Below are 25,714 nucleotides of genomic sequence, written 5' to 3'. Positions count from 1 at the left end.
TAGTGGAAAATATTCTTTATTTACAGGTTAAACTCAACACACAGCATGTTAAAAAAATATTATTCAAACAACATTTCAAACAAAGACATAAAAACAAACTTCTCAGCATATTAGCATATATTCAATTACCTGGGATTACAATAAAAGAACATTCTGGCCAAAATCCAAAGAAAAAAACAACAACATACAGCTCTGGGAAAAAAATAAGAGACCACTTAAAAATGATGATGTTTTAATTTTATTTTACCAAATTGAAAACCTCTGGAATATAATCAAGAGAAAGATTGATGATCACAAGCCATCAAACCAATCTGAACTGCTTGAATTTTTGCACCAGGAGAGACAAAGCCTTCCAAATGCAGTGTGTAAGACTGGTGGAGAAGAACATGTCAAGAGGAAAACTGTGGTTTAAAATCAGGGTTATTCCACAAAATATTGATTTCAGTGCAGTGCTCTTTCACAGTTGAAGGCTTTACAAGGTTTTTTAGTCAGATCTACTGTCACATTAGACGCCTTTAAAAGACACAAATGCCCACAATAACAAACACAGTGTATATATTCACCATTATCTCTGTTACTAAACCAATGATGTCATTCTCACCTGTAAAATGATTATTATTTCATTGTTACAAAAATAACTAATGTATTATAAAAGAATACAAATATAATTAAAATGACTGCCCAAATAATGGCAAATTGTAAAAAAACAGAAACATTTTATGTACTTTATTGCTCTATTCTTTCAACTCTATGCATTTATTTTTGTTCTGATTGGCAGTGAAGGTTTCTAGGTTTCTATATTGTTTTACATAATTGTCTTAATATATGTCCGTTTTAAAATGCATTTTTCTGTAGTAATAATAATAATAGGTTATACAAAATTTTTATAACGTTTTAAAAAGAAGCTGGCTCAGACTTTATAATTGTACTATATAAAAACGACTAATTTTGCAATTTAAGACTATATTATGTTGCTTTTACAGTACTTTCAGAATTAACACAAGATACAAACAAACGACAGTCACATTTACTGTAAGTAAAGTCAGTGCAGATATTCTCTTGCATGATTGTTGCGCTAGTGTTCAGGGGCACAACTGCAGTCAGCAGGGCTAACTAAATCCAAAATGAGGGCTGATTAAAAAAAAGGAAAAAAATATTCCGTTTTAAACTGGCTACACATTTGCTTTTTTTAAAGGCAGACTGCATAGCTAAGTTTCTTAGTTTATATATATGTGACTTAAATGGGACTAAATAAAACTAAATTCAATGTTTAAGAGATGTGTCAATACATTTGTCCATATAAAGCACAACATTTAAGTTGTTTGAGTAAAAGTTATTTGTGTGTCCATATATAGTATTCTGAAAGTGAGTATGTTTTTATCCCTCATTTGTGACTATAGCCCAATAGTCTGAACTTAGTCATGCCCTTCTGCTGCTGACCACATTGCCCTGATTTAAAGTCTTCTCTAGTAAAGGTCTGTTTGATGTAGAGTGTCTTTTTATTTACAGATGATCTTCTTCTGTGACACTTGAGACTGGCCTGGGGGTCCTGAGTCTTCATCAAATGCTGAGTGGACTCTCATAGGCAGTCAACACATGGAATCTCTGGATCAGAAATGCAGCCTTCAACTCTGTTACTAAAAAAACACAACACATCCTGCTCACACATAAAGAACTGTACAAAAGTCTTAAGGCATATGTGAAAATAGTATGTTAATGAATATCCTGACGAAAATACCTTAAAAAAACATTAAGTAGGGAAAAAAACACCTAGTCCATTGAGGAAGAAACAGCAAGTTAAATGTAGAATTTATCTCAAATATTTTATGCTAAGATTCACTGGGCTTTCTGATGCACACAATCTCTACAAAAGTGCTGGATGAAGTGGTGTAAAGCACATTTGCTTTAATGAATGTTACAACAATGCACAGGGCCAAAAATAAAGTTTGGCTGTGGAGGGATAATAGCTGTTTTCAGATACCAGGATTATAAAATTAATAAGGATTAGATAAAAATAAATGAAAAATATATATCTGGATAAGGTCACATAAAAATGCAAGTATAAACACACCCAATACACATTTAAAACAAATACAAATCACTTAAACCACTTTAGGTTGTAGCCTGGGACCAGAGGTGGGGGGAGTAGCCAAACAAAGTACTGTTACTTCAAAATAATACTTACTCAGGTAGAAGTAAAAGTGGTTGTTTGCATTATTACTTGAGAAAAAGTAATTATGAATTGTTCAGTATAAACTCTTCTTAAGTAGTGACTTACTTTGTCTATTTCATTTAATAGTCAAAATTGAGCAATAGAAATACATATAGAACAAAAAGCTTAAGAACGTATTGGAAAACTTAACTCAAGAAGCAAACATCCGTCTAACTACCATATATGATTAACTACTGCTCATCATTTACTATCAACTTTACTAATACAGTTTACTTTATATACTGTTTTATGCATTTTGTGAATATATTGTGTAAAGCCTTCCAGACAAATGGTACATTATATTTCATTTGTATTTAACTATCGAATGTTTAGACACACAAGTCTTAACAGTCAGAATTGCCTTTAAAACTATTTTTCTAGGTACGGTAGTATTTTAAACTCCACAGCAAATATATCAAAAAGACTTACTAAGAGTTACTCAACAGATCTATACTTACTAAGGAACTTGTCTGCAGTTGTACGCAATGTTAGGATTCAACGTGCTTTTTAGGTCCTGGAATGAAGGACTTTCACATGTGGACCTTAGAAAAAAGACAGAGAAAAGACATGATGAAATAAAAAAACTAACTAAAATAAATGTTTATAGTTGATAGTTTATAGTTTTTGCAACACTTGAAATTGCCTGCTGTGTTCCTTTGTTTGTATTTAAGTGGAGATGCTGTTCTGTTCTTCTGTCTGCTCTTGGCAGGCTCCACACACACACACACACACACACACACACCACATCACAGTTTTACTGCTGCTGTAGTCTTTTACATTATTTAATCAAGCAATACACCAACATCAAATACAAGACAGAAAGCTACATGTAAGCGCTTTTTTGTTTCAGTGATAGTGCGCCTTTGAGGTGCCCTTATGGTCTGAAATAGAGAAACAGGAAGTGATGAATTACTAATTAAATGGTCCTATATACTTTGATGCAGAGTAAAATGACATAAATGGTTCAAATAATTTTATTTCCAAGAAATTGTTAAGGGTGCCAGTAAATGTGGAACAGTTCATTTTAAGAAAAAAATGTCTTTTTATTCACTAAAGTTGTTTTTTTTCTAAAAAAAAAAATCACTGTGACTATGCTTCTACAATAAAAAATACTTTTTTTTTTGTAATTTTTTTCTTCACATTTTTGACCTGTAATGTGTATGTAATGTATTTCTCTTCTGTTTTTTGTAAAAGTTTATGCTTTTATTTTTTTCTTTAAGAGAGAGTTGTTAAAACATTGTAGTCATGTACTAAACTATATTAGTTAAAGAGCAATCTGGATAGAAACCTACTGTATAGGTGATTTTAGAAACAAATCTGATTGACTGACATGGGTTATCATCTTTTGCCAGAGTTTCAAATAATCATTTATAGAAAATAACTGTTTAGATAAAGTGTAGGGATTTAGGGGGGGGGGGGGGGGATAGGGGTGCAGCAGACGGGAGGGCATAGAGGGGGATTTGTAGATCAGCTGCCAATAGTCCAGTTTAGCTTTAGTTTTTGAGTTTGTTTAATGTAGCCACAGACTGTTTCAAATACTATCTAAGGGTGCAGTACAGAGAAGGACCTGGGTTTTTTTCTTGTTTTTCTTTTTCAACAAAGATGCTGGGTTTTTGTTTTAAAAAAAGACACAGGGAGGAGCTCATACTGATCTTCATCCTTAAGGTCAAGGCACACCTGGTACAGCAGTAGTAACCTTGTAGTCATGCACTCCAAGTTTGTAAAAGTGAGCATTACCGCTGTACCTGCAGCCTTTGCTGCATCTGATGTATTTGCTAATCCATCAGGTGTTCTAGAGTGAGGATCAAAGAACCCAAATCTTCCTGCTCGATCTCTGAACACGGCAATACACGTTCCTCCAGTAATCAGCAGAGCATCAGTTACATCAGTTTTCAGACAGTCCAGTGCTTTCTCCAGATTCACATACTCATCCATCCCCCCCGGAGCCTCGGCTCTCAGAAGCCCGAATCTGTGTGGCTCTTTAATAACTCTGTAGCAGTGCGAGTCTGTTTTTACTGTACTGGGAAGTTCATCAAATAACAACATGTCAGAGACAAACCTCCCTTCACTGAGTAATAAATGTTTAAGCTCAGTATAAAGAGCATCACCGCTGGTTAATATGTGGTCCAGATCTAGGCTGGTCAGGTCGTTGTTTTCACTGTGTTCTGCTAGGAATATAAGGGAAGTGCAGGTACACTGTAAATCTCGAGAGAACACATGGTATCTCTCATCAGCCTGAGAGTGAGACGCGAGCACTGTGGTCACAGTGGTTCTAAAAGTGTTTACTGGCTGTTCAGCACATTTGGGTTTCACTTTTGCTGCCTTGCGCTGCATTTCTTTCTAACTTACAGTAAAAAAACTGTCTATTTATAAATTTCGCGGCGATGACGTCATCACTCACCCTCGGGCTCATCCCCCTCCCTAACACAAACGCACGCGCGTGCGCGCGCTCACGGATTTTATTGGCTCACGTGTAAAATATAAATCTGTGCTCGCACAGATTTACCATGCTCTCTCTCACATTAACTCTCCTCCTTTACGAAACTGCGCGCGAGCTCTCAGATAAATCATCCTCGTCTATATCTGTCTGTTCTTAATGTTTTGAGAGAGCGCGCGTGTGCTCGCGGAGCGGTCCCTGCTCGAACGCGGAGATTTTCACTGCAACAAAGCTGCCAAAAGGCCCCAGCCAATCAGAAGTGGCAACAGGATTTAACCAATTAAATTCTTAATGCCGCTTGTTCTGCATTCTCATTGGTTGGAAAAACCGCCGCCGGTTCAGGGACTTTTTGAATGTAATGTATCACTACCACTCTAATACACAACATGGGTCAAAAATAACCCGCGTTCATTTTCATAGATTTTATTGATAATTAATGTATGGCTGTGGCTTTTGATTTATTTAAAGGAATTAAAAAAATAATTCAAATGAATTAATTTAACTTCCTAATAAAAAAAAGGTCAAGTTGTATATAGTAAATGTAATAATAATAATAATAATAATATTAATATTAACAATAATTGTTGTTGTTATTATTACCATTGTAGTAATAATAATAATAATAATAATAATAATAATAATAATAACAATTACTATTGTTATTATTTTATTATTATTATTATTATCATTATTGTATTTTTAACAGTGTTTTTTTTTTAAACAGAATGGGCATAGATACTTTCATTTGCTAACATGTTTTATTCTGTGTAGAATTGTACATTACAATATGGAGTTTTCTGTTAAATTAGCAAGCCAATCGACGTTATTTAAAACAAACCTGTGTGGCAGAGTGAAATTCCACTTATTTTCTGTCTTACCTAACCTTCTTCTCGGTAAAATCACTTCAAAAACGAATTATTTCTTTTAAAAAAATTAAGATTTTAGAGGCGGACTTTTATTTTGACGGGGCAGTCAAATGTTTTTTGCAGCAACTGTTGCTCCTTTCACGGAGCTCAACACAAGTTTGCAACTGCTAAAAGTGTGCCAAAAGTCACGTGATTTACAAATGGGCTGTGCGTGTTCGTGAATCATGACACTGTAATGTTTGAAAATCATGTTTTACTTGTTATTTATTGCTTTTTGCATTTGTAAAACGTGCTATATTTGTTTGTACAGAGCAATGTATCAGAAAACAGCTGTGCATTTATTTGAGGTTTACTATTTACAACCATCCGGAGGGCATAGAGGGGGATTTGTAGATCAGCTGCCAATCGTCCAGTTTAGCTTTAGTTTTTGAGTTTTGTTTAATGTAGCCAGAGACTAGAACCTGGGTTTTTTTTCTAGTTGTTCAACGTAGGTGCTGGGTTTCTGTTTAGAAAAAGACACAGGGAGGAGCTCATACTGATCTTCATTCTGAAGGTCAAGGAACACCTGGTACAGCAGTAGTAACCTTGTAGTCATGCACTCCAAGTTTGTAAAAGTGAGCATTACCGCTGTACCTGTACCTGTACCATTTGCCGCATCTGATGCAGCTTCTTTATCTGTAAATCCATCAGGTGTTCTAGAGTGAGGATCAAAGAACCCAAATCTGCCTGCTCGATCTCTGAATACGGCAATACACGTTCCTCCAGTAATCAGCAGAGCATCAGTTACATCAGTTTTCAGACAGTCCAGCGCTTTCTCCAGATTCACATACTGATTCATCCCCCCCGGAGCCTCGGCTCTCAGAAGCCCGAATCTGTGTGGCTCTTTAATAACTCTGTAGCAGTGCGAGTCAGTTTTTACTGTACTGGGAAGTTCATCAAATAGCAACATGTTAGCGACAAACCTCCCTTCACGCAGTAACCGTTTAAGCTCAGTATAAAGAGCATCACCGCTGGTTAATATGTGGTCCAGATCTAGGCTGGTCAGGTCGTTGTTTTCACTGTGTTCTGCTAGGAATATAAGGGAAGTGCAGGTACACTGTAAATCTCGAGAAAACTCATTGTATCTCTCATCAGCCTGAGAGTGAGACGCGAGCACTGTGGTTACAGTTAGTATTGTGGGTGTAACAGTGTTTACCCGCTGTCCAGCACATTTGGGTTTCACTTTTGCTGCCTCGCGCCGCATTTCTAACTTATAAAAAACCTGATAAAAAAAAAAAAACTAATAAAAACCTGTCTATTTATACATTTTTTGCGGCGATGACGTCATCACTCTCCCTCGGGCTCATCCCCCTCACTTACACAAACGCGCTCACGGGTTTTATTTGCTCACGTGTAAAATATATTTGTGTGCTCACACAGATTTACCATGCTCTCTCTCAGATAAATCATCCTCGTGTATCATCTGTCTGTTCTTAATGTTTTGAGAGAGCGCGCGTGTGCTCGCGGAGGGTTCCCTGCTCGAGCGCGGAGATTTTCACTGCAACAAAGCTGCCAAAAGGCTCCAGCCAATCAGAAGCGGCAACAGGATTTAACCAATTAAATTCTTAATGCCGCTTGTTCTGCATTCTCATTGGTTGGAAAAACCGCCGCCGGACTTTTTGAACGTAAACCATTTTTATCATCACTACCACTCTAATACACAACACTGGTCAAAAATAACCCGCGTTCATTTTCATAGATTTTATTGATAATTAATGTATGGCTGTGGCTTTTGATTAATTTAAAGGAATTAAAAAATAATTCAACTGAATTAATTTAACTTCCTAATAAAAAAAAAGGTAAAGTTGTACATAGTAAATGTAATAATAATAATAATAATAATAATAATAATAATATTAACAATAATTGTTGTTATTATTACCATTGTAGTAATAATAATAATAATAATAATAATAATTATTATTATTATTATTGTTGTTGTATTACAATAATAATAACAACAACAATTATTGTTATAGTTATTATTATTATAATTATTACATTTTTTATTTCTACCAAATAAAACTTATACTATATACAACTTGACCATTTATTTGGATTAGAAAGTTAAATTTATTCAGTTGAATTAATTTTTAATTCCTTTAAATATAATAAAATAATAATTATAATAATAATAATAATTAGCAACCACCTAGCAACACCTAAGCAACCACCTAGCAACACGATAGCAACCACCATGGATACCATAGCAACGCCTTAGCAACCACCTAGCAACATCATAGCAACCACCAAGGATAGCATAGCAATGCCTTAGCAACCACCTAGCAACTGCTTAGCAACATCATAGCAACCACCACAGACACCATACCAACACCTTAGAAACCACCATAGCAACATAACTCACAATAACTGAATAATAACGCGGGGTCAGGCTCAAGAAAATTGGTAAAAGGTGACATAGGTGTCTGTTTTGTTATTTTTATTTTATATAAAGCTATGACGTGATAATCACAATATAGCAAAGTAACAAATCAAACTGTTTTTTAAAAAGTTGCACAAGTGTGCATTGCACACTCCACTTGTCCGTGTTACGCACTTTATGTGCAGTGCAGTGTATGGCCTTACTACTGTTTTTAGTGTTTTTACACATAGACTATAAGCTCAATATAAAAAAATAATGTTTTTTTTTTCTATTCTTAAACCATGTTAAATTATATTAGATTAGAGGAAAGTCATTCAAGACATCATTCTTGTAGCCAAATTTACTGATGTTTAGGCCTAGTGGATCATTGTTTGCATTGTTCGTGTTTTAATCTTTCGGGGATATGTTCTTAATAAAAGTTTTAGGACTTCTTCAGTGTTGCAATATTAATTATAAATAATTCTCAACAGATAGCGCGCATTCAAACAGTCCAAAAATGCTCAGTTTTAACTTTCTACTTACTTAAGAAATGTGGGGTTTTAATCGAGCACCGGCTCCAAATGACAGTGTATGTGGCGGGCTTGGCCGGGTCGGTCTGGATATTTTGAGCCCGATCTTAAATTTAATTAATTCACAATATCTGTAAAAAAAAAAAAAAAAAACTCACCCAACTAGGAAAAGCACCTCCTCTCGGGAACAGCGTTGTGTCTTTTCCAGCAAGACAGTAATCACATCTAAAATATCCTTATGTTTTGAATCTTCAGTAAACACTAATCACATCATCCTGTTGTAATATCACAGCAGGCATACCAATTTACACAATATGACTTCAAATAAATTAGTGATTGTTCAGTGGAAACTGTTCTAGATGCATTGGACATCACAGGTGTTAAACTTAAACTAATTATTTAACAATGTATACTATAGTGGACTTTTAAGGTGTTTTTTACATAGATATTTTTTCACATTGAAACAAACCAGAAAATATGCACAGGCAAGGCTGGACACTGTGGGCAATTTTTATAGTTACATTTTATTGCCTAATTCCTCTAATACAATATATTTAACATTGCGCTATAATCAATATATAAAAGCTGCAGAAAAACTGCCAAGAACATCCACATAGAATGTCTATACCAAAAACACAATATATTTAAAAATGTTTTTGAAATAGTCACTTTGAGTGAACTTAATACAATAATTAAGTAACACTGAGTGACTCCAGGATGAGAAAGAGCATCACATGACACCTATAAACATACCTGAATATCTTGCTGACCTTTCAGCTGTCCTGGTGTTTACAACATTTTTCCACCCTTACTGTACACAAGGTCAAAGAACTACCAGTAACATGCTGTAATAAACCTCACTATTTATCTATTAATACATTGCAATCATGATAAGTCAGGGTAAGTGTGTATTTTGCACTGTTAATTACAACTACAAATCCCTTAAAGGGCCAAACATTTTAATAGTTTCCATTTGGTTGTGATGCATTTTGTCATAGATACTGTATGTGTATGTTATTTCACATTGCTGTGAGGATTTGATTGCATTCAGCAATAAGAGTGTGAATGGTGTCAGGATGTTGGATGATCTCTAACCCACCTCATTCTCAACTCCACAGCTCATCCCAAAAGTACTGAATGGAGGAACATCATTCCAGAGGAACACAGTTCCACAGCTCAGTGCTGGAGGGCGTTCTAACCCTTTAGCCCAAACCTGAAGTTGGGCATGGTGCCAACAGGTTCATGGTCATGACATTTCAATAGAACTGTTCCAGACAGTTCTATTGTATTGGGAATACTTCTCTCTCTACACGTACTAAACAAGCTGTGTGTGCATTTGCACGTCTGTGTCCGTATATGTACTGTCTGTACTTCTACTCAGGGATAAAACTATTGTATTCGGACTGCAATTGAAAAAAACAGGAGGACCAGTGAGTTTTTTTTGCTTTCTCAGTCACGACATCGCGTTCAGTAGCTCCTCCATTTCCACTCACTGACAAATAGCTATTTTATTGAACGTAAGGTGATAAAACTCAGAGATGTGCATTCAGATGGGAATAAAATTACCAGAGGACCAAGGAGTTCAGTGAAAAACAGTAGGTAATTCAGAGAAACTAATCCCGTCCAGACAGGGCTTTAGTCAAGTTGGAATCATGGCGACTAAAACAAGGTTTAAGTTAATTTTACACTAATTATACAAGTTGTGTTAAAATGTAATACTAATGAACTGTAAATAAATAATGTAGCTTTTGTCCATCCTAGTTCTTCCACTCTGCATGCTTAGTTTTGGAAGCAGATGATATGGTATAAGTTATTTTTCCATTCTGCTTGATCTTAAATGTTACAAATCACTGTATTCAATCAAATGTGTTTGTGGACAGAATCCAGACTGAGGAGAATAGTAACCTCCCCCAGCAGGGGGAGACATTGTGACAGAATTAATAAAGAAGAGGTCTTCAGTAGAGAATCTTACATTAGACTAATTTAAGGCCTATCTGGATGTGAATAAGTACAGTATATACAGTATATAGGGTCCTGGAGTAATGCGCCTCTATTACAGAAGCTCCTCTGTGACTTAATTTCCATCCGGATCAGCTACGTCTCTTTTTGTGTTTCTCTAAGAGAACGAGAAAAACAGGCTGAGTTATCTTCTGTTTTTTTTTTTACATAACTACAATAGTAGAAGTCTGATTACTAAAGTTTCATCCAGATGTTTATCTATGTGACTTTCCGGACAGGTATTGCCTCACTTTAGTGGACAAATGCTTTTGGCTGCTTCTATGCACTGTTTAGTCTCTAAGTGCACATACTATCTGATCATAGATAATCTGCTATGCACTACACACTTTCATCAGAACAGCACAAAGAAAATGAGAAAACATGATAAACGTACTTAGAGTTCTGAGCTCTTTTAAGCCACATGTGGAACATCTATGCGCCCCCGTGCAAGACTAACCAATACATTTAGTAAACTTGTCTAAATTTGATCCTTTTATTTGTACTAATCCAAACTGAACTAAACTAAATATTTTAACTGTGTTTGTACAGATTTTTATATTTTAATTTTGATATAATGATAATCAAATTTTGCACCAAATCACAAGTTTATTTCTTTATCTTATTATCTTATTAAATGTGACCCATATCTGACATTGATCTGAACCGTCCGCTCTGTGTAACAAACGAAGAGAATGCACAATACAGCAATGCTTCATGTTAAGTTTCACTTTAATCCATGTCGGAATCTCAAGAGGTATGAATGAGTTTAGGCTGACAGCTGTGCTCATCACGGAGAATTCACTCCAGCTCACCGAAAAACGAAGAGCTAAGTGTTTCAAACACTAAGTGGTGCAAAATTAGTTTTATACTTTTATATATGAACAGAAATATCACCCTAAACACAGTATTTATGAATTCTGTTACCTCATTATACAGCCAAAAAAAACTTATTCACTGCTGTTATGCATTTTACCATGTAATTTTCTCTTCTCCTCACTTCTTCATGAGGTAAAATGAGATTTCTATAATACATTACCAAGTGGCCCAAATAGAAAAGTGTGTTTTTGTCATTTACACTGACAAACAAACAGATTTTTTGTGTCACATATGACATAAAATATCAGATTTGGGTCACATTTATCTGCTGTGAGAATGCAGCCATAGAGTGGATGTATTAGGAGATGGATCGCATATAAGGGTGCCTTTACAGAACCAGGTGGAATACAGAACCTGAAGAAAGAGCTGCTCAGAGATGGACAGACTTTTCTTTTCTTTCTTTTAAGCAGTTATTCAACTAGAACTCTTTTCACATTTAGCAAATTGAACTGGATTATTACGCTATATTAGGCTATATTACCAGTTGGGTAACATGCACTCTAGTTGGTTCTTTGGTCGATTTACTGCCACATAGGCCAAGTTTTGTTCCACCAAACTCCAGGGAAAATAATTTGAATATTCTGAAATAATACATTTGATATTCTGCTTATCATTTTATTCTTCGCCACTTCAAATTAATTTTATAACAGAGTCTATAGACAATATGTAATAGAGTTAGAAGAGACAATAAGAAAACTGGGGCTTTTAAACTAAGTTTATAGATGGTTTCTAGTCCCATGGCTGAAAAACAGATGTGCATTAGTTACACTTCCTAACCCTGAAACCTACAGATCTTTACAGCGACTGACCTATAGGCTATCACAACATTGTTGAAAGTCTCCAGAACGGCTGCATTCCTTAAGACATACGCACCACACTACATTTTGGAGCCTGTGAAACAGGAGAATTTCAGCAAAGTCCTCCTGACTCAAATTTTAACAATACACATCAATACAGGCAATTCCATGCAAGTATACATGAACAGAAAAAATAAAACAATTAAATTCACTGTTAACAAGCAAGATTAGATTTTAAGTAGAGAGTGCAGTTTCTGTAGAAACCAGTGTGATTGCAGCTCAGCAAGTCAGAGCTGCGTCAATAAGCCTTTGGATAAATGTTGGATTCCCCACACATTTGTTTAAATGGTCAAAGGCAAATACAATTGGCTAGCAGAGCCATGTTTAGAAGATTTTGGTTGAATGTGAATAAAATATAGAGTGTAAAAACTAAAGTGTAGTTCTGCAATTGTGCCAGAGTTGATGTTTGTAGCTCGGTAATTGTGATCTGTGGAAATTATATATTTTTGGTTAGAAGTAAATGTTATAGGTTAGGACACTCAGAATTACCCGTAAGCATTAGAAGCAATGCCATAATTTTATATATATATATATACACACACACACACACTACCGTTCAAAAGTTTGGGGTCACGCAAACAATTTTGTGTTTTCCATGAAAAGCCACACTTATTCACCACCATACGTTGTGAAATGAATAGAAAATAGAGTCAAGACATTGACAAGGTTAGAAATAATGATTTGTATTTGAAATAACATTGTTTTTACATCAAACTTTGCTTTCATCAAAGAATCCTCCATTTGCAGCAATTACAGCATTGCACACCTTTGGCATTCTAGCTGTTAATTTGTTGAGGTAAGCTGGAGAAATTGCACCCCACGCTTCTAGAAGCAGCTCCCACAAGTTGGATTGGTTGGATGGGCACTTCTGGCGTACCATACGGTCAAGCTGCTCCCACAACAGCTCAATGTGGTTCAGATCTGGTGACTGTGCTGGCCACTCCATTACCAATAGAATACCAGCTGCCTGCTTCTGCTGTAAATAGTTCTTGCACAATTTGGAGGTGTGTTTAGGGTCATTGTCCTGTTGTAGGACGAAATTGACTCTGATCAGGCGCTGTCCACTGGGTATGGCATGGCGTTGCAAAATGGAGTGATAGCCTTCCTTATTCAGAATCCCTTTTACCCTGTACAAATCTCCCACCTTACCAGCACCAAAGCAACCCCAGACCATCACATTACCTCCACCATGCTTAACAGATGGCGTCAGGCATTCTTCCAGCATCATTTGTTCTGCGTCTCACAAACGTTCTTCTTTGTGATCCAAACACCTCAAACTTGGATTCATCCGTCCACAACACTTTTTTCCAGTCTTCCTCTGTCCAATGTCTCTGTTCTTTTGGCCATCTTAATCTTTTTCTTTTATTAGCCAGTCTCAGATATGGCTTTTTCTTTGCCACTCTGCCCTGAAGCCCAAAATCCCGCAGCCGCCTCTTCACTGTAAATGTTGACACTGGTGTTTTGCGGGTACTATTTAATGAAGATGCCAGTTGGGGACCTGTGAAGCGTCTGTTTCTCAAACTAGAGACTCTAATGTACTTATCTTCTTGCTTAGTTGTGCAACGCGGCCTCCCACTTCTTTTTCTACTCTGGTTAGAGCCTGTTTGTGCTGTCCTCTGAAGGGAGTAGTACACACCGTTGTAGGAAATCTTCAATTTCTTAGCAATTTCTAAGAACAAGAATAGACTGTCGAGTTTCAGATGAAAGTTCTCTTTTTCTGGCCATTTTGAGCGTTTAATTGACCCCACAAATGTGATGCTCCAGAAACTCAATCTGCTCAAAGGAAGGTCAGTTTTGTAGCTTCTGTAATGAGCTAGACTGTTTTCAGGTGTGTGAACATGATTGCACAAGGGTTTTCTAATCATCAATTAGCCTTCTGAGCCAATGAGCAAACACATTGTAACATTAGAACACTGGAGTGATAGTTGCTGGAAATGGGCCTCTATACACCTATGTAGATATTGCACCAAAACCAGACATTTGCAGCTAGAATAGTCATTTACCACATTAGCAATGTACAGAGTGTATTTGTTTAAAGTTAGGACTAGTTTAAAGTTATCTTCATTGAAAAGTACAGTGCTTTTCCTTCAAAAATAAGGACGTTTCAATGTGACCCCAAACTTTTGAACGGTAGTGTGTATAATATATATATATATATATATATATATATATATATATATATATATATATATATATATATATATATATATTGTGTTGTATTTAAATTCCGCCCACTATATAGCAGATTAGTACTCTATTATTAGATCCAACTCCTCTGATTTCATAAAAAGTGAATTTATGAAAGTAAAATGGAATTGCTTACCCTAGCTAGTTCCTTGACAAACCTGAGTCATTTAGAGTCTTCTGTAAGTCTTATCAATTCTTTCGTACAATGATTGGGGATCTTCCACAATGTGTGCAATAATGTTGCCTTGTGAGTGCAGTTATGAAAATGGATGTCCATAGGCTGCACACTTACTTCCAGTTTTACACATATTTTTATTTATTTAAATCATTATTAAATGGCTATTAGTACTTTGTCAGTATATTTATAGGATTTGTCTGAGTATGTTTATACAACTGGAGTCAAGGAAAAGGAAAACAGGAGGAGAAACTGAGCCTTTCTCTACTCTCCTACTACAAAAAAGTTATTTTAAAAAACTAAGCCAGTGACTTACGGGTCCGTTTCTTTGGCAACGAGTAACACCGTCAAACTATCCACTTTATCAGGGTCCAGGTTCTTCACTTCTACGCTGCCAAATACACTGGTGAAAAAACAAACAAACAAAAAAACACATGTATACAGAGAAACAAGTTCCACCCACAGGATTTTGCACAGAACTACAAAGAATTACAATGTGAGGATTAGATTATGTATGGAATAATAATTAAAGGCTCTTTCAAACTCCAGTTACATTAAGTATGCATATAATTATGTGGGCAGTGAAGGTAATCTATGCAATACTGCCATTAGAGAGTTTAAAATAATCCTGTAACTGAACTAAATGGGCTGAACTGCTTAATTTTGTAGCCTTTATGCATGGCCCTTTACCCTCTCTGGTCCTGTGTCAGTTTACATGAAAACATTGGTGTCAGACAGCGGTTCACTTTGTGTTGTGTTTAAACCTTAGCCACTAGATAGTCGTTAGATTTAACTGATCTAATTGCATAAAAATCAAACTTTTTATTTTTAAAGTTTTAATTGCAGTATATTGCCTAAGAGTATTGCGATTTATTGAGATATATTGAGGTATATTGAACTGCAATCACTGTATCATAATATGCACTGTATCGCCAACTTATTGCCAATACACAGCCCTACTAAATACCAGTAACGTGAGTTTGGTAGAGCCACTGCCAAGTATTTAAACAAAAACTATGAAGTGATAATTATTGTATGGTATGGGATGGAGTGAGATGCCCAAAAACATGGAAAAATGTACTAGTAATTAACAATGTTTAATTACAGTTGGGAGTAAAAGAGTGGGTCTGATAACCAGGGAAATTAAACAGACAAATGTATATAGTAGATTTCTACTGATCTGGGGTGCGTTTCCCAAAATCTTCTTAGCGCTAAGAACTTTGTCATACTTAAGATCATTAATTAAAGAGTGTTTTCCAGTCATTCACATAACTAAATTACTAAGTGAACTCGCTCGCAAATTAACAAGTATCCGGACTTAGTTTTTATTCTGAAAGTACTTCTTTAAGTGAATTCCGCTTGCAGTTCATTAAACACCGGAGACCATCAATCAATACCGTTATTATTTCTGTTGTTGTTACATTACATTACATTATATTATATTATATTATATTACAGTCTTTAGCTTGTAGTCTTATTTGGGCATATTTACATTTTTGAATTTATGCATAAATCATTAAAACTGGAATTGACAATACATTTCTGACAGTTGGCGATGGTCAACATAGTCAACAAAGAGGTTTTTTGAACTCATTTGTTATGTTCCGCCTTTCAAAGCTCTTTGGGTTCATTTTCACTCTTTTCGTTCTTTTCTCACAACATACGTTTGTTTGTTTGTTTGTTATTCGCTGATATTGCATTTGAGAAACACAGTCCAGAAAAGTCTTTAATTCCATACCTGGTGGTGCTAAATGGGGATTCCAATGATCCATTGAGCATTGCAGAGACATTTCCGCATGCTGTGACTGCAAACTGAAAAGGAATACATATAAAAAAAAACATGATTCAGGTTTTCTCCAGCAGAAAACAAAATACAAGGAAAATTGAGACCTACAGTGGGGGATTAAACTACAGCACTAACATTCACCCCACTATGTATATTACCCTAGCCTTCTGGGTGATCATAGCACTGAATTCTTATCTTCTTAAATCACATAAAAAACACATCACTGTATTCTTACATATCCCCGTGTTCTTAACAGCTGCAATGTTCCTTATGGTATTAGAGCCTTAACAAACTCACTCTCTTGTCTGAACTGTGGGCCATAGGGAGTTTAAAAATGCATCTCCATAGCAAGCAAGACAAAGCTTCTTTGAGTAAAAGCTGTGCAGAGACATTCTGCTGGTCATCCTGTGCTAATAACTACCAGACTGTGCTTCCTGTGACTTCAGGTTTTAGGGAATAACACTGGGAATTTTGATTATTTTCATGAACTTGCAATAACATTATGTAATCGAAGGTGTCGACATACACATATTATATGGACAAAAGTACAGGGACACCAGCTAATTTATTGTTTCTTGTCCTGCTTATGTTGAAGTAAGTTTCTTTACTGTGCAAAGCATTAGTGAATTCCAGATGCTGGATTATCTCCAACCACACTCATCCCTAACTCCTCAACTTATCCCATAGAACACAGTTTCACTGCTCCACAGTTTAATCCTCCTATTATGTTCATTTGTCAGGAACAGCAATGGTTGTATGGGGTTAATTTGAACCGGTACATGTTTAATTACACAAAAGATGTCTGAAACCAAAAAATAATCCTAACAAGCAGTGTAAATATTTTACTAACTCCATTGCTAATTATTCTATCAATATTTAGTGCAGTGGTGTTCCTTACCTTTAACAGGTAGTGGTTCAAATAGGACGTTTAGGAAAATTTACTCGTTTTTCCTTAAAAATATTTTAAAACTTTTTTTTATGTTTTACTACTTTATTACTTTTAAAAGACCAACACATAAAACAATAATTTAACAAAACATTGAAACATAACATTGCAATTTTGTTTTAGTTATAGTTTTTGCAGGGGGTGTTTGCAAATATGTGAGATGATCCATTTTCATATTATATGTTGATTACACTAATTAAGGCAAGCAGAAGATGTTTTATAATGAAAAAATACTTTTAACTATTTTTCCTAGACCTCAAGCTTTAAAACAGGTCATATTGACCCAGAACCTAAGAGGAGGTTTAATACTGTCAGACTTTTACCTCTTCATGGTCTAGATCACTCCTGGCATGATGACAAAAGGTTCATGTTTATCTGCTGTAGAGAATCCTACTCTGTGTTAGTACTGTCCTGTCATAATACAAGGTACTGGTACGCGTGTGCCTTGGTTTCTCCTAAAGTTTCCTCCTTTTGCAGCTCTGAGGGAATTTTTCCTTGCTTCTATCAGTCATTGGGGGTCTGTAACGTATGTTCAATGTTTTGTCTGATTCTCTGTCCTGTGATCACATTCCTGTTAAGCTGCTTTGTAACATAATTAGCTGTAAAAAGTGCTATATAAATACATTTGATTTGATTATTTATTTTATTGCCAATACGTCTCAATACTTTTAAAAGGGGTTAAACACTCTTCCTGCTTACACTGCTTTCCCTCCTTCTGGCTGACCTTGAGCTGGGCAGCAACCAAACATGTTGCATAATAAACCTTGGCACATACCCATAATATCTACTACAAGCTATTGAGTCAATATTTGAATATTTAACAAGAGGGAGATTTATTTGCTGGAAAATAATAATAGGTGGGACATTATTGCATACATTTTCAAAAGAGTTTATTTAATTCTGTATGCTAAAATGCCTTAACTGCACAAGCCTTCTGTATAACTGAGTCTTTAAAATGTTAACGTCGTTAACATTAGATGAAAGGTATTTAGATGAATAAAGGAACTCAACATCAGGAACTTCTATCTGCAATGGGAATGATTTTTTTAAGAAGTCATTATTCTTTCAAAATAAAATGCAGTAATCTCTGAATGAGCTTCTTAGTTTGAGTACAAGATGAATAATACACAAATTGAGTGGAAATAACACACCCTTTGATTGCTGCAAATTTCTGCATGCAGTTTTATCTATGACATATAGGTCAATAATTATGAATGTGGTCTGATTAGACACTGGGTCTTGGCACCCAGAGGGCATGAAAGTGCTTCCACTGCTGGTGACCCTTAGGGTAGCGTTCCTCTAGGTGAGACACTGTTGACTGCTAGATATGCCTCTAAAAGCCACTTACTGTATTTTATTGTATTATATTGTACTGTCTTGGTGCTCGGTGGTGGTGGGGTAACTTAAGTAAAGCTAAGCTAAGTAAACAAAACTGTCATTTTAAAAGAAATATATATATATATATATATATTTTAAAGTAAACCGAGTGCTGAATGTTAATCTACACAGATTTCTCTCCTAAAATGCTCTCCTGCTAATGCTGGTCCAGCAGTGCTAGCCAGGGTTAGCAGAAGGTTAATAATATTTACCTCGTTAAGGCGTAAGAGCTGGTGCTGAATATATAGCAAACAGTTAAATATAACATTAAATCTACAACCTAAAATGAACACACAATGTTTTTTTCACTATATACGATCTATTTTTTTGTATTTCAAGCAGAGAAACAATCCTAAAATCCTGAAATGGGAGGTCTTTATAAGTGCTGTAGCTCCCTACTTCTCACATTTCAGTCAGTGCAGGTCATACATGATTTCACATGAATATACTCACGTTAAGAGAAGCCCTGATCCAGAAAGAGCGGACTGTGTTGTTCTCACAGTCTCCCCAGCCAGGACAATCTGTAGTGAAGGTTTCTGTTGACAGAGATTTTTCATTTGATCCTTGTGCTAATACAGTTAACAAAGAATAAAAGTAATGACAAGAACAGGACAATCAGCATGAACAAGTATAACTGTAGACTATACTGCAGGCCTGGTTTAAGCTTTGGGCCCTTACCTTTGCTGTCGATTTTGCTGCACCAAGTCAGTTCATCAAACAAGAACCCGAGCAGTGTGTCCTCCACAGTGAACAGACATTCCCTTTTGTCCGTGAATGCATGCACCATATCCTTAGTTCTGCTCCAAAACAACATCTACACATGGACGCACAAAATAACACAAGCTTGAAATCATATTTCATATATATTATATTTCATATAACCATTTCACCCTTTACCACTACCCCCCTGTTTTGCATGTGCACTCCAAAGGGTAGGGGCGGCCCAATTCTTGTTAGGATGGAGGGGTAGGGGGAAGGAATAGGGCCAAGGAGTGAAATAGGATTGGGCCTTGTACACTATGTACTGTGATTTATAGAGTACAAGAAATACTCTTTCCAAGACAGGAATTGAATTGAACCTAAAAATACACACTATTGAAGTAAAATGTTGCCCAAGACCAGGTTTAATCACTGTCTTGGAAATCAGCAAACATGAAACAGTATCAGTGTAAACAGGCTGGACATGTTTACATTGAGGGTTTGGGGGGGTGTAGTTCTGTAGTGCTTACCCTACTACAAGCCACATGCTGTGTAATGGATTTTATTAGAGGGTCATATGCCTCAGGAGGAACGTCACATGGATCTTTCCCAACGTAGGCCTGATGAAATGTGTCCCAGATTCTTTCACAGTTGTTCACGCTGCAGAACAAAAAGAGAAAAAAAAAGCCCATTCATACGGATGTCAGTAAAAAACTGTTCCAGCCAGGCCTGAGCAAGAGGTTAGAGAAGTACAATATGCACACAAACAGCTTGGTCATTAGTGCATTTTTTCAGAAGAAGAATTTAAACTAATTGTGTCATATTTACTAGGGCTGTAAAATATGCATTGCTACATATTGCACTGTCATTGCAAAGTGTCAGATTTGATAGCTGAATGATGATGCAAATAGCCGTAAATGATTTCTTAGAGGCTACTTTTCGGGCAGTCTACCTTTGGTGTACCTATCGGTGGTATTTTGGTAAACTGAGATACTGGTTCTGTTATACTGCCAACTGAACATGATCACTTAGGTTTGTGGATGGTGGATTGGGTGAATGCCTGTGTTTATTGGTGCCCCCGTGTCTATGGGCATTTTCACATCAGCACTATTTGGTCCGGTTTAAATGGTTAGTTTGTAGCCTTAGTTTGGTTCAATTGAGCAGATCTGACAAATGGGACTTTAACTATGTGTCTCATTGAAAACACTGTGTTTTTAGTGTTAAAGCAGCTTCACGCTGCACAGATATACGAGCTGGAGCACAGAGTCTTCTCGCTTTATTCACTTTCTTGATCCTGTGCCAGGCAGCTCTGACCAATCAGAGGAGACACTGTGCTTGCATGGTGTATTAGTGCGCATTTGTGTGTTTATGCTTTGTGTGAAACCAAACCAAACAGAGGGAGAAAACGCTCCAACTAAACAAACTCATCAACTGATCCGGACCATAGGAACCAATTTTCTCTGTTCTCTATAAATCCAGTCAAAACTAATTCCATCTCTTTCTGCTTCCTCAGAGTTACTGAGTGCCCCCTTTGGGTCCTTGGGTCCTTGACCTTGAGGATGGGTACACTTGATACTACATGTTTTGGTTCTTCCCAAGGTTTCTTCCTCCTCCAGCTCTGAGATATTCTTTACTTGCCTCCTGTTGTTCACTGGAAGTTCTGCTGATTCTCTGTCCTGCTACCACCTGCTTTGTGACGTCAGATGTAAAAATATCTATGTAAATACATCTGATTTCATTTCATTTGATGATTGACTGTTGATTTATTTTTTTACTCAAAGACATTCTGCCCAGTTGACAGACTTTAAAAGGCAGTTCATCACTAGAAAAAGAGAAGCAAGATTGTCGCTTTGACAGATTACCCACCACCTACGCTGACGTATCAATCAGCCATGGTCAGCTTGTTTACAGTGGTGATGCAAATTAGAAACATACAGGCCTATCGATACAAATTGAAACTGCATCCTAATTAGCAACAAATGATGTTCTCTTTAGGTTTAATTAAACATTTAGGTTTAATTACGGAGGCCTTGTAGCAAGTGGAGTGCATCAATCATGCCTTTGCTGTGGAGTGACACACAGCCCCAACTGCTGGTGTGATGATCTGGGTAGCTATTGCATATGACGGTTGGTCACGCCTAGTAGTGATATGAGGGACACTTACTGCACAGGTTTGTGCAGAACATCCTATGGCCATATGTGTTGCCTCTCATGGTAGGGCTCCCAACTGGCATATTTCAGCAGGAAAATGCTCGCACACACTGCAAAGGTTTCCCAGGAATATCTCTGCCAGATAGCAACACTTCTTTAGCAAGCCCAGTCGCTAGATTCAGCACTAACTGAGCATTTTAGGGCCTAGCAGCAACTACAGCAACCTATGAGTGTACAGGATCTTTAGGCCCAGCTGCAATTGTACAGTTGTCCCCATTAGACATATTCTCTCCTCTTATTTTGCAATCACTTAAATATACTATTACATTTACTCATATAAGGCTTAATTTGATTCTGGGATCTGCTTTCCTGTGTGTTATTTTTGTCAATTAGTGTATATTGTCCTCTGCAACCAGTGTTCTATTTATCTAAAGCCTCTTCTTCCATTTCAGTATCAAAGTTCAATGTCTGTGATATGACTACTTGCACTGTCTGACAGTGTCTGTTGCAGCATTGACAAGAAATGTTGGAAAGCTTCTTGTTACCCTCTCAGGTCAATCAGAACCAGAAATAACATCAGCATCCATCACAGACCTGTTTTATTTTAGGTCTATGAAACCACTTCTGTACATAAAAGTGTTAGGGTCAAAGTCACGTTATTTTTTATACAATTGTTGTACAGACCTTTCACCACACATCAGTGTTACCACACTTTGCACATGAGTTCATGACCCTAAATAAAGAAATTTAAAGAATTCCAATAGCACAAACTGGTTCAGCTGACCCATAACATAACAGGAGGGTTTCATACACATTTCCTCGCAGACTGCAGAAATGTAATCAGTGCTGACCTTTCCCCATGTTTCTAAAAACTGACAAGGAAATGCTTGATTCAGTGCTTTTGTATAAGGAAGTAAAAGTCTTTAAGTATGAGATATGTGCTTGATTGCATCCAAAGTATGACTAAGTATGACAATGTGAGTCACTGTCACCAGTAATGTGCACCCTTCCAATGAAAGTCCAGTGTAAATTCCCTTTTGAAAGAAAAACAGCTGGATAACCAGATAAACCTGAGTGTATGTTTGCATTTTCTCTTTATAGTTGCTTGTTCTACCAATATGAGTAACATAACCAAGAATTACTTTACCTGTCTGCTAGGGGTGTGTCATATCAAAATGTACACAAAAAAAAAACAACCAAAAAAAGAAAAAAGAAAAAAACATTATCGTGATAGAGCTATTTTTGAAAGAGGTTTGTTTTGTATTTGTTTAGCTATTTAATCTATATACTTTTAAATATGTTTAAATTGTTTGCATTTTGTGTATGCACTAAATATGCTACACTTTAGTTTTGTGGTGGATGTTTGCTGTGACGTTACTTCTATTTTTTTTATATTTTTTTACACTATTAATATTTCATACAAAATCAAGGACTTTAAGTTACTGTTTACAAATTAGACAACCATTTGAATGTTTTTTTTGTTTCTACTTAGTATAGTTATACTCAAAAAATATATATAAATATATATATTTAATGATGTTGTAGTAGTATATTCTGAAAATTAGTCAAATATTTTCCTCTGTTTTGGCATATCGGCAAGAATATCATTATAGCAAAAATACCCTGAATTTAGTTATTTTACAGCCATACTGTCTAAGAGTTTAAAAACACTTCATCCTGGCAATTATCTAACAAATTACCATCAAAGACCACCATAGCAAGGGTGAGTGTATTGATCAAAATATTGAAAATAGCAATATCTATGTTAATACTGGAATTGAATTGACACCAAAGTGATGCAATGAACAGTTTAGTTTCAGTTTCTTTCGTCTATGTTCAGGGAATTGCTACCGTTTCATAAAAAACATTTTGTGCAATGACTGCTTCTGTCACATCTTGCACGTACACTTTCCTCCTTCACCTCCCCTCCTCTGATGTGCTTTCAAATACACCATACTCCTCCACCTCCCCACCTCTGATGTGCTCACAGAGGGGCAAAGAATATCCGAGCAGCTTATATAGTGGTAAAATTAATACTGTTTTTATATCCAAGAATAAAAGAAATTTCCCATTCCTGCCAGTATGACTAAATATTATATAACCCATGTAAGTGTTATAAAAGGGAGAATTATTATTTTGCTATTATATTACTGTTTCTGCACAAAAAAAAAATGGAAAAAAGGGTTTTAAGACATTTGTTCTGCAGCATTCGTTCTCAAATTTTTAGACCATGTATTATCCATAACTGAACTGTTCTAACTGTTTAAGGGCTAATTCAAAAATAGTAAATTGGGTGTAAAACATTCCATTTAGTATAGTATATATAATAATATTTTTCCAGTATTTTTTCCTGCACCTCACAATCAGAATTCAGGAAAGATGAATTTTTTTTATCTTTTAACAAAAGTTAGTTGGATTAGGCTTTTAGGTTTTTGTTGATGCAAAGATGCAAATATTTGTAATCTGAATTCATTCATTTGTTTATGAGTTTATGGCCCATATGAATTAATTAATTAATGTATTCGTTAATTTGTGTTTTTTTTTTACTTCATTTTTTTTTCTTTGTTAGTTTATACTTTTGTTCATTTATTTATTTATTTATTTTTGTTTGTGGTTAGGCTTGGTCCTCCATACCTTGAACTGTTAGAAAGAACATACATTTTAAGGCATGCATTATTCAATTTTCAAGTCATACTTTTGTGCAGCATTCATTTAGCGGTAATGGAAATGGGAACTAGATAATTAAGTCCTGGCAATATAAGTCGCCGCCACAACTTATCTCGTTATCTCGTTCCCACGCTTAAATAAGTCGTGGCCACGCGTTATTGGTTTTTTTTTTTATTATTATTTTACACGATGTCACCTCTCAGCTGTGTTTGAGTGGAGCCGCGTTACTGATTGAACTCACTTTATTACTGTGTCCCTCCGCGCCGTAAACAAGTACACAACTACTTCATATACAACCTGTTATAAAAAGAGCCGGTGAATAAACCCAGTGACAGGGTCTTACCTCGATATATCGCTATGCTCTTTCAGATAAGTCTCACATCTCCCGACCACGGTGCTCTTTAACTCTTCCTCCGGGTTTTTAGCGGCTTCCAGGGTCAGCCCCAGAACCACGGCGAGCACGGTGACGGTCAGCAGCACCACCGCGACCCCCAGCAGCAGGCAGCGCTTCCTCCGCCTGCGCTCAATGCCCGGCGAGGCGTCCTCATAAGACATGGCAGCTCCTGGAGTACCGGGGCTCGGGGTTCTTCTGACCGCGGTGGTGAGTGCAGCCTCTCCGGCTGCCAAGTGTCACCAGAGCCGCAGATTTAAAATAGAGCCGCGGGGCGTAACTCAGCCCGAGGAGGGGAGGAGGGTAAACACACAGTTAACCTGCGGCCGCTAGATTCACACTGAGCTGCTAACCACTGCCCTGAAACTGGTGTGAAACTGACTTAAAGAGAAACGAGGTGTGTGTGTGTGTATGCGTGTGTGTGTGTGTGTATGCGTGTGTCTACTGAGTCCCAGGCTAGATCTTGCAGGGTCACTATTTTGCAAGACTGCAACTAGATTGTGAAAAATATTTAGAGTGTATTTAAATGTTATAAAAGTGGACTTGAACTGTATGCGGAATAATTAAAGTAACATATATTTTTTTCTTTAAAAAAATATAAAAAAATAGGGTGAAGGGTGTTTTTATGATCACCATTAACAGTGGTACAACAGCGTAAGAAATATGTTTGAAACAAAAGTTGTTTAAATCAAAGTTTTTTTTTAATTATCGGAGAAAAAATAAATCAGTAACCAATATGGTAAAAAAAAAAAATCAGTAAAAGGCAGTGTAAAATATGTTATTCCAAGTCATTTTGCAGTTTTTTAATTGGTCTATTACATTTTTGCCCTTTACATTACCAATTTTACCCAGCAGTACATGAAATTCATTAAAAAAAGCTAAAGGATCAAATAATGTTGTTTAACACATGGCTGCTAAGTGTAAGTGCATGATTTTATAAACTAATTTATAAAGCCAGGAAATTTAATTCTATTAACAATTACAGCTGGTGACATGCCCCAGGCCCGATGTAGTTATTAATGTCTGAGACATTGTAAAAAGAAGACTGAAGCCTTTGCAACGCTTGGGTAACCAACCTTTAGCACAGACCACACTGATGCTTTAGAATGATTTTAGTAACAGATCAACTTTTGGCAACAACCCAAAATATACAACATA

General features: G+C 36.3%; 1 protein-coding gene across 1 annotated transcript; it reads right to left on the bottom strand.

Moving 5' to 3' along the window:
- LOC125780995 (ADP-ribosyl cyclase/cyclic ADP-ribose hydrolase 1-like) lies at nucleotides 1-24,932 on the bottom strand. Its single transcript, XM_049463629.1, has 8 exons — nucleotides 24,509-24,932; nucleotides 19,878-20,007; nucleotides 19,327-19,462; nucleotides 19,102-19,184; nucleotides 16,278-16,351; nucleotides 14,856-14,942; nucleotides 2,671-2,754; nucleotides 1-1,637 (listed from the first exon to the last, which is right to left on the bottom strand). The coding sequence occupies exons 1-8, from the start codon at nucleotides 24,718-24,720 to the stop codon at nucleotides 1,580-1,582; spliced, it is 864 nt and encodes a 287-aa protein (XP_049319586.1). The 5' UTR covers nucleotides 24,721-24,932; the 3' UTR covers nucleotides 1-1,579.
- Between the last annotated feature and the right edge of the window lie 782 nt (nucleotides 24,933-25,714).

Source organism: Astyanax mexicanus, chromosome 1 (assembly GCF_023375975.1).
Source record: "Astyanax mexicanus isolate ESR-SI-001 chromosome 1, AstMex3_surface, whole genome shotgun sequence".
Taxonomy (NCBI): domain Eukaryota; kingdom Metazoa; phylum Chordata; class Actinopteri; order Characiformes; family Acestrorhamphidae; genus Astyanax; species Astyanax mexicanus.
This window is presented reverse-complemented; position numbering and strand designations above follow the sequence as displayed.

Excerpts from the sequence above, each read along its gene's own strand:
- LOC125780995 (XM_049463629.1), bottom strand. The coding sequence starts at position 24,720 with ATGTCTTATGAGGACGCCTCGCCGGGCATTGAGCGCAGGCGGAGGAAG. Across the intron at positions 19,185-19,326 it reads CAGCAAAATCGACAGCAAAG|AAACCTTCACTACAGATTGT; the intron begins GTAAGGGCCCAA and ends CTCTGTCAACAG. Across the intron at positions 2,755-14,855 it reads GTTGCCAAAGAAACGGACCC|GTCCACATGTGAAAGTCCTT; the intron begins GTAAGTCACTGG and ends CTTTTTTCTAAG.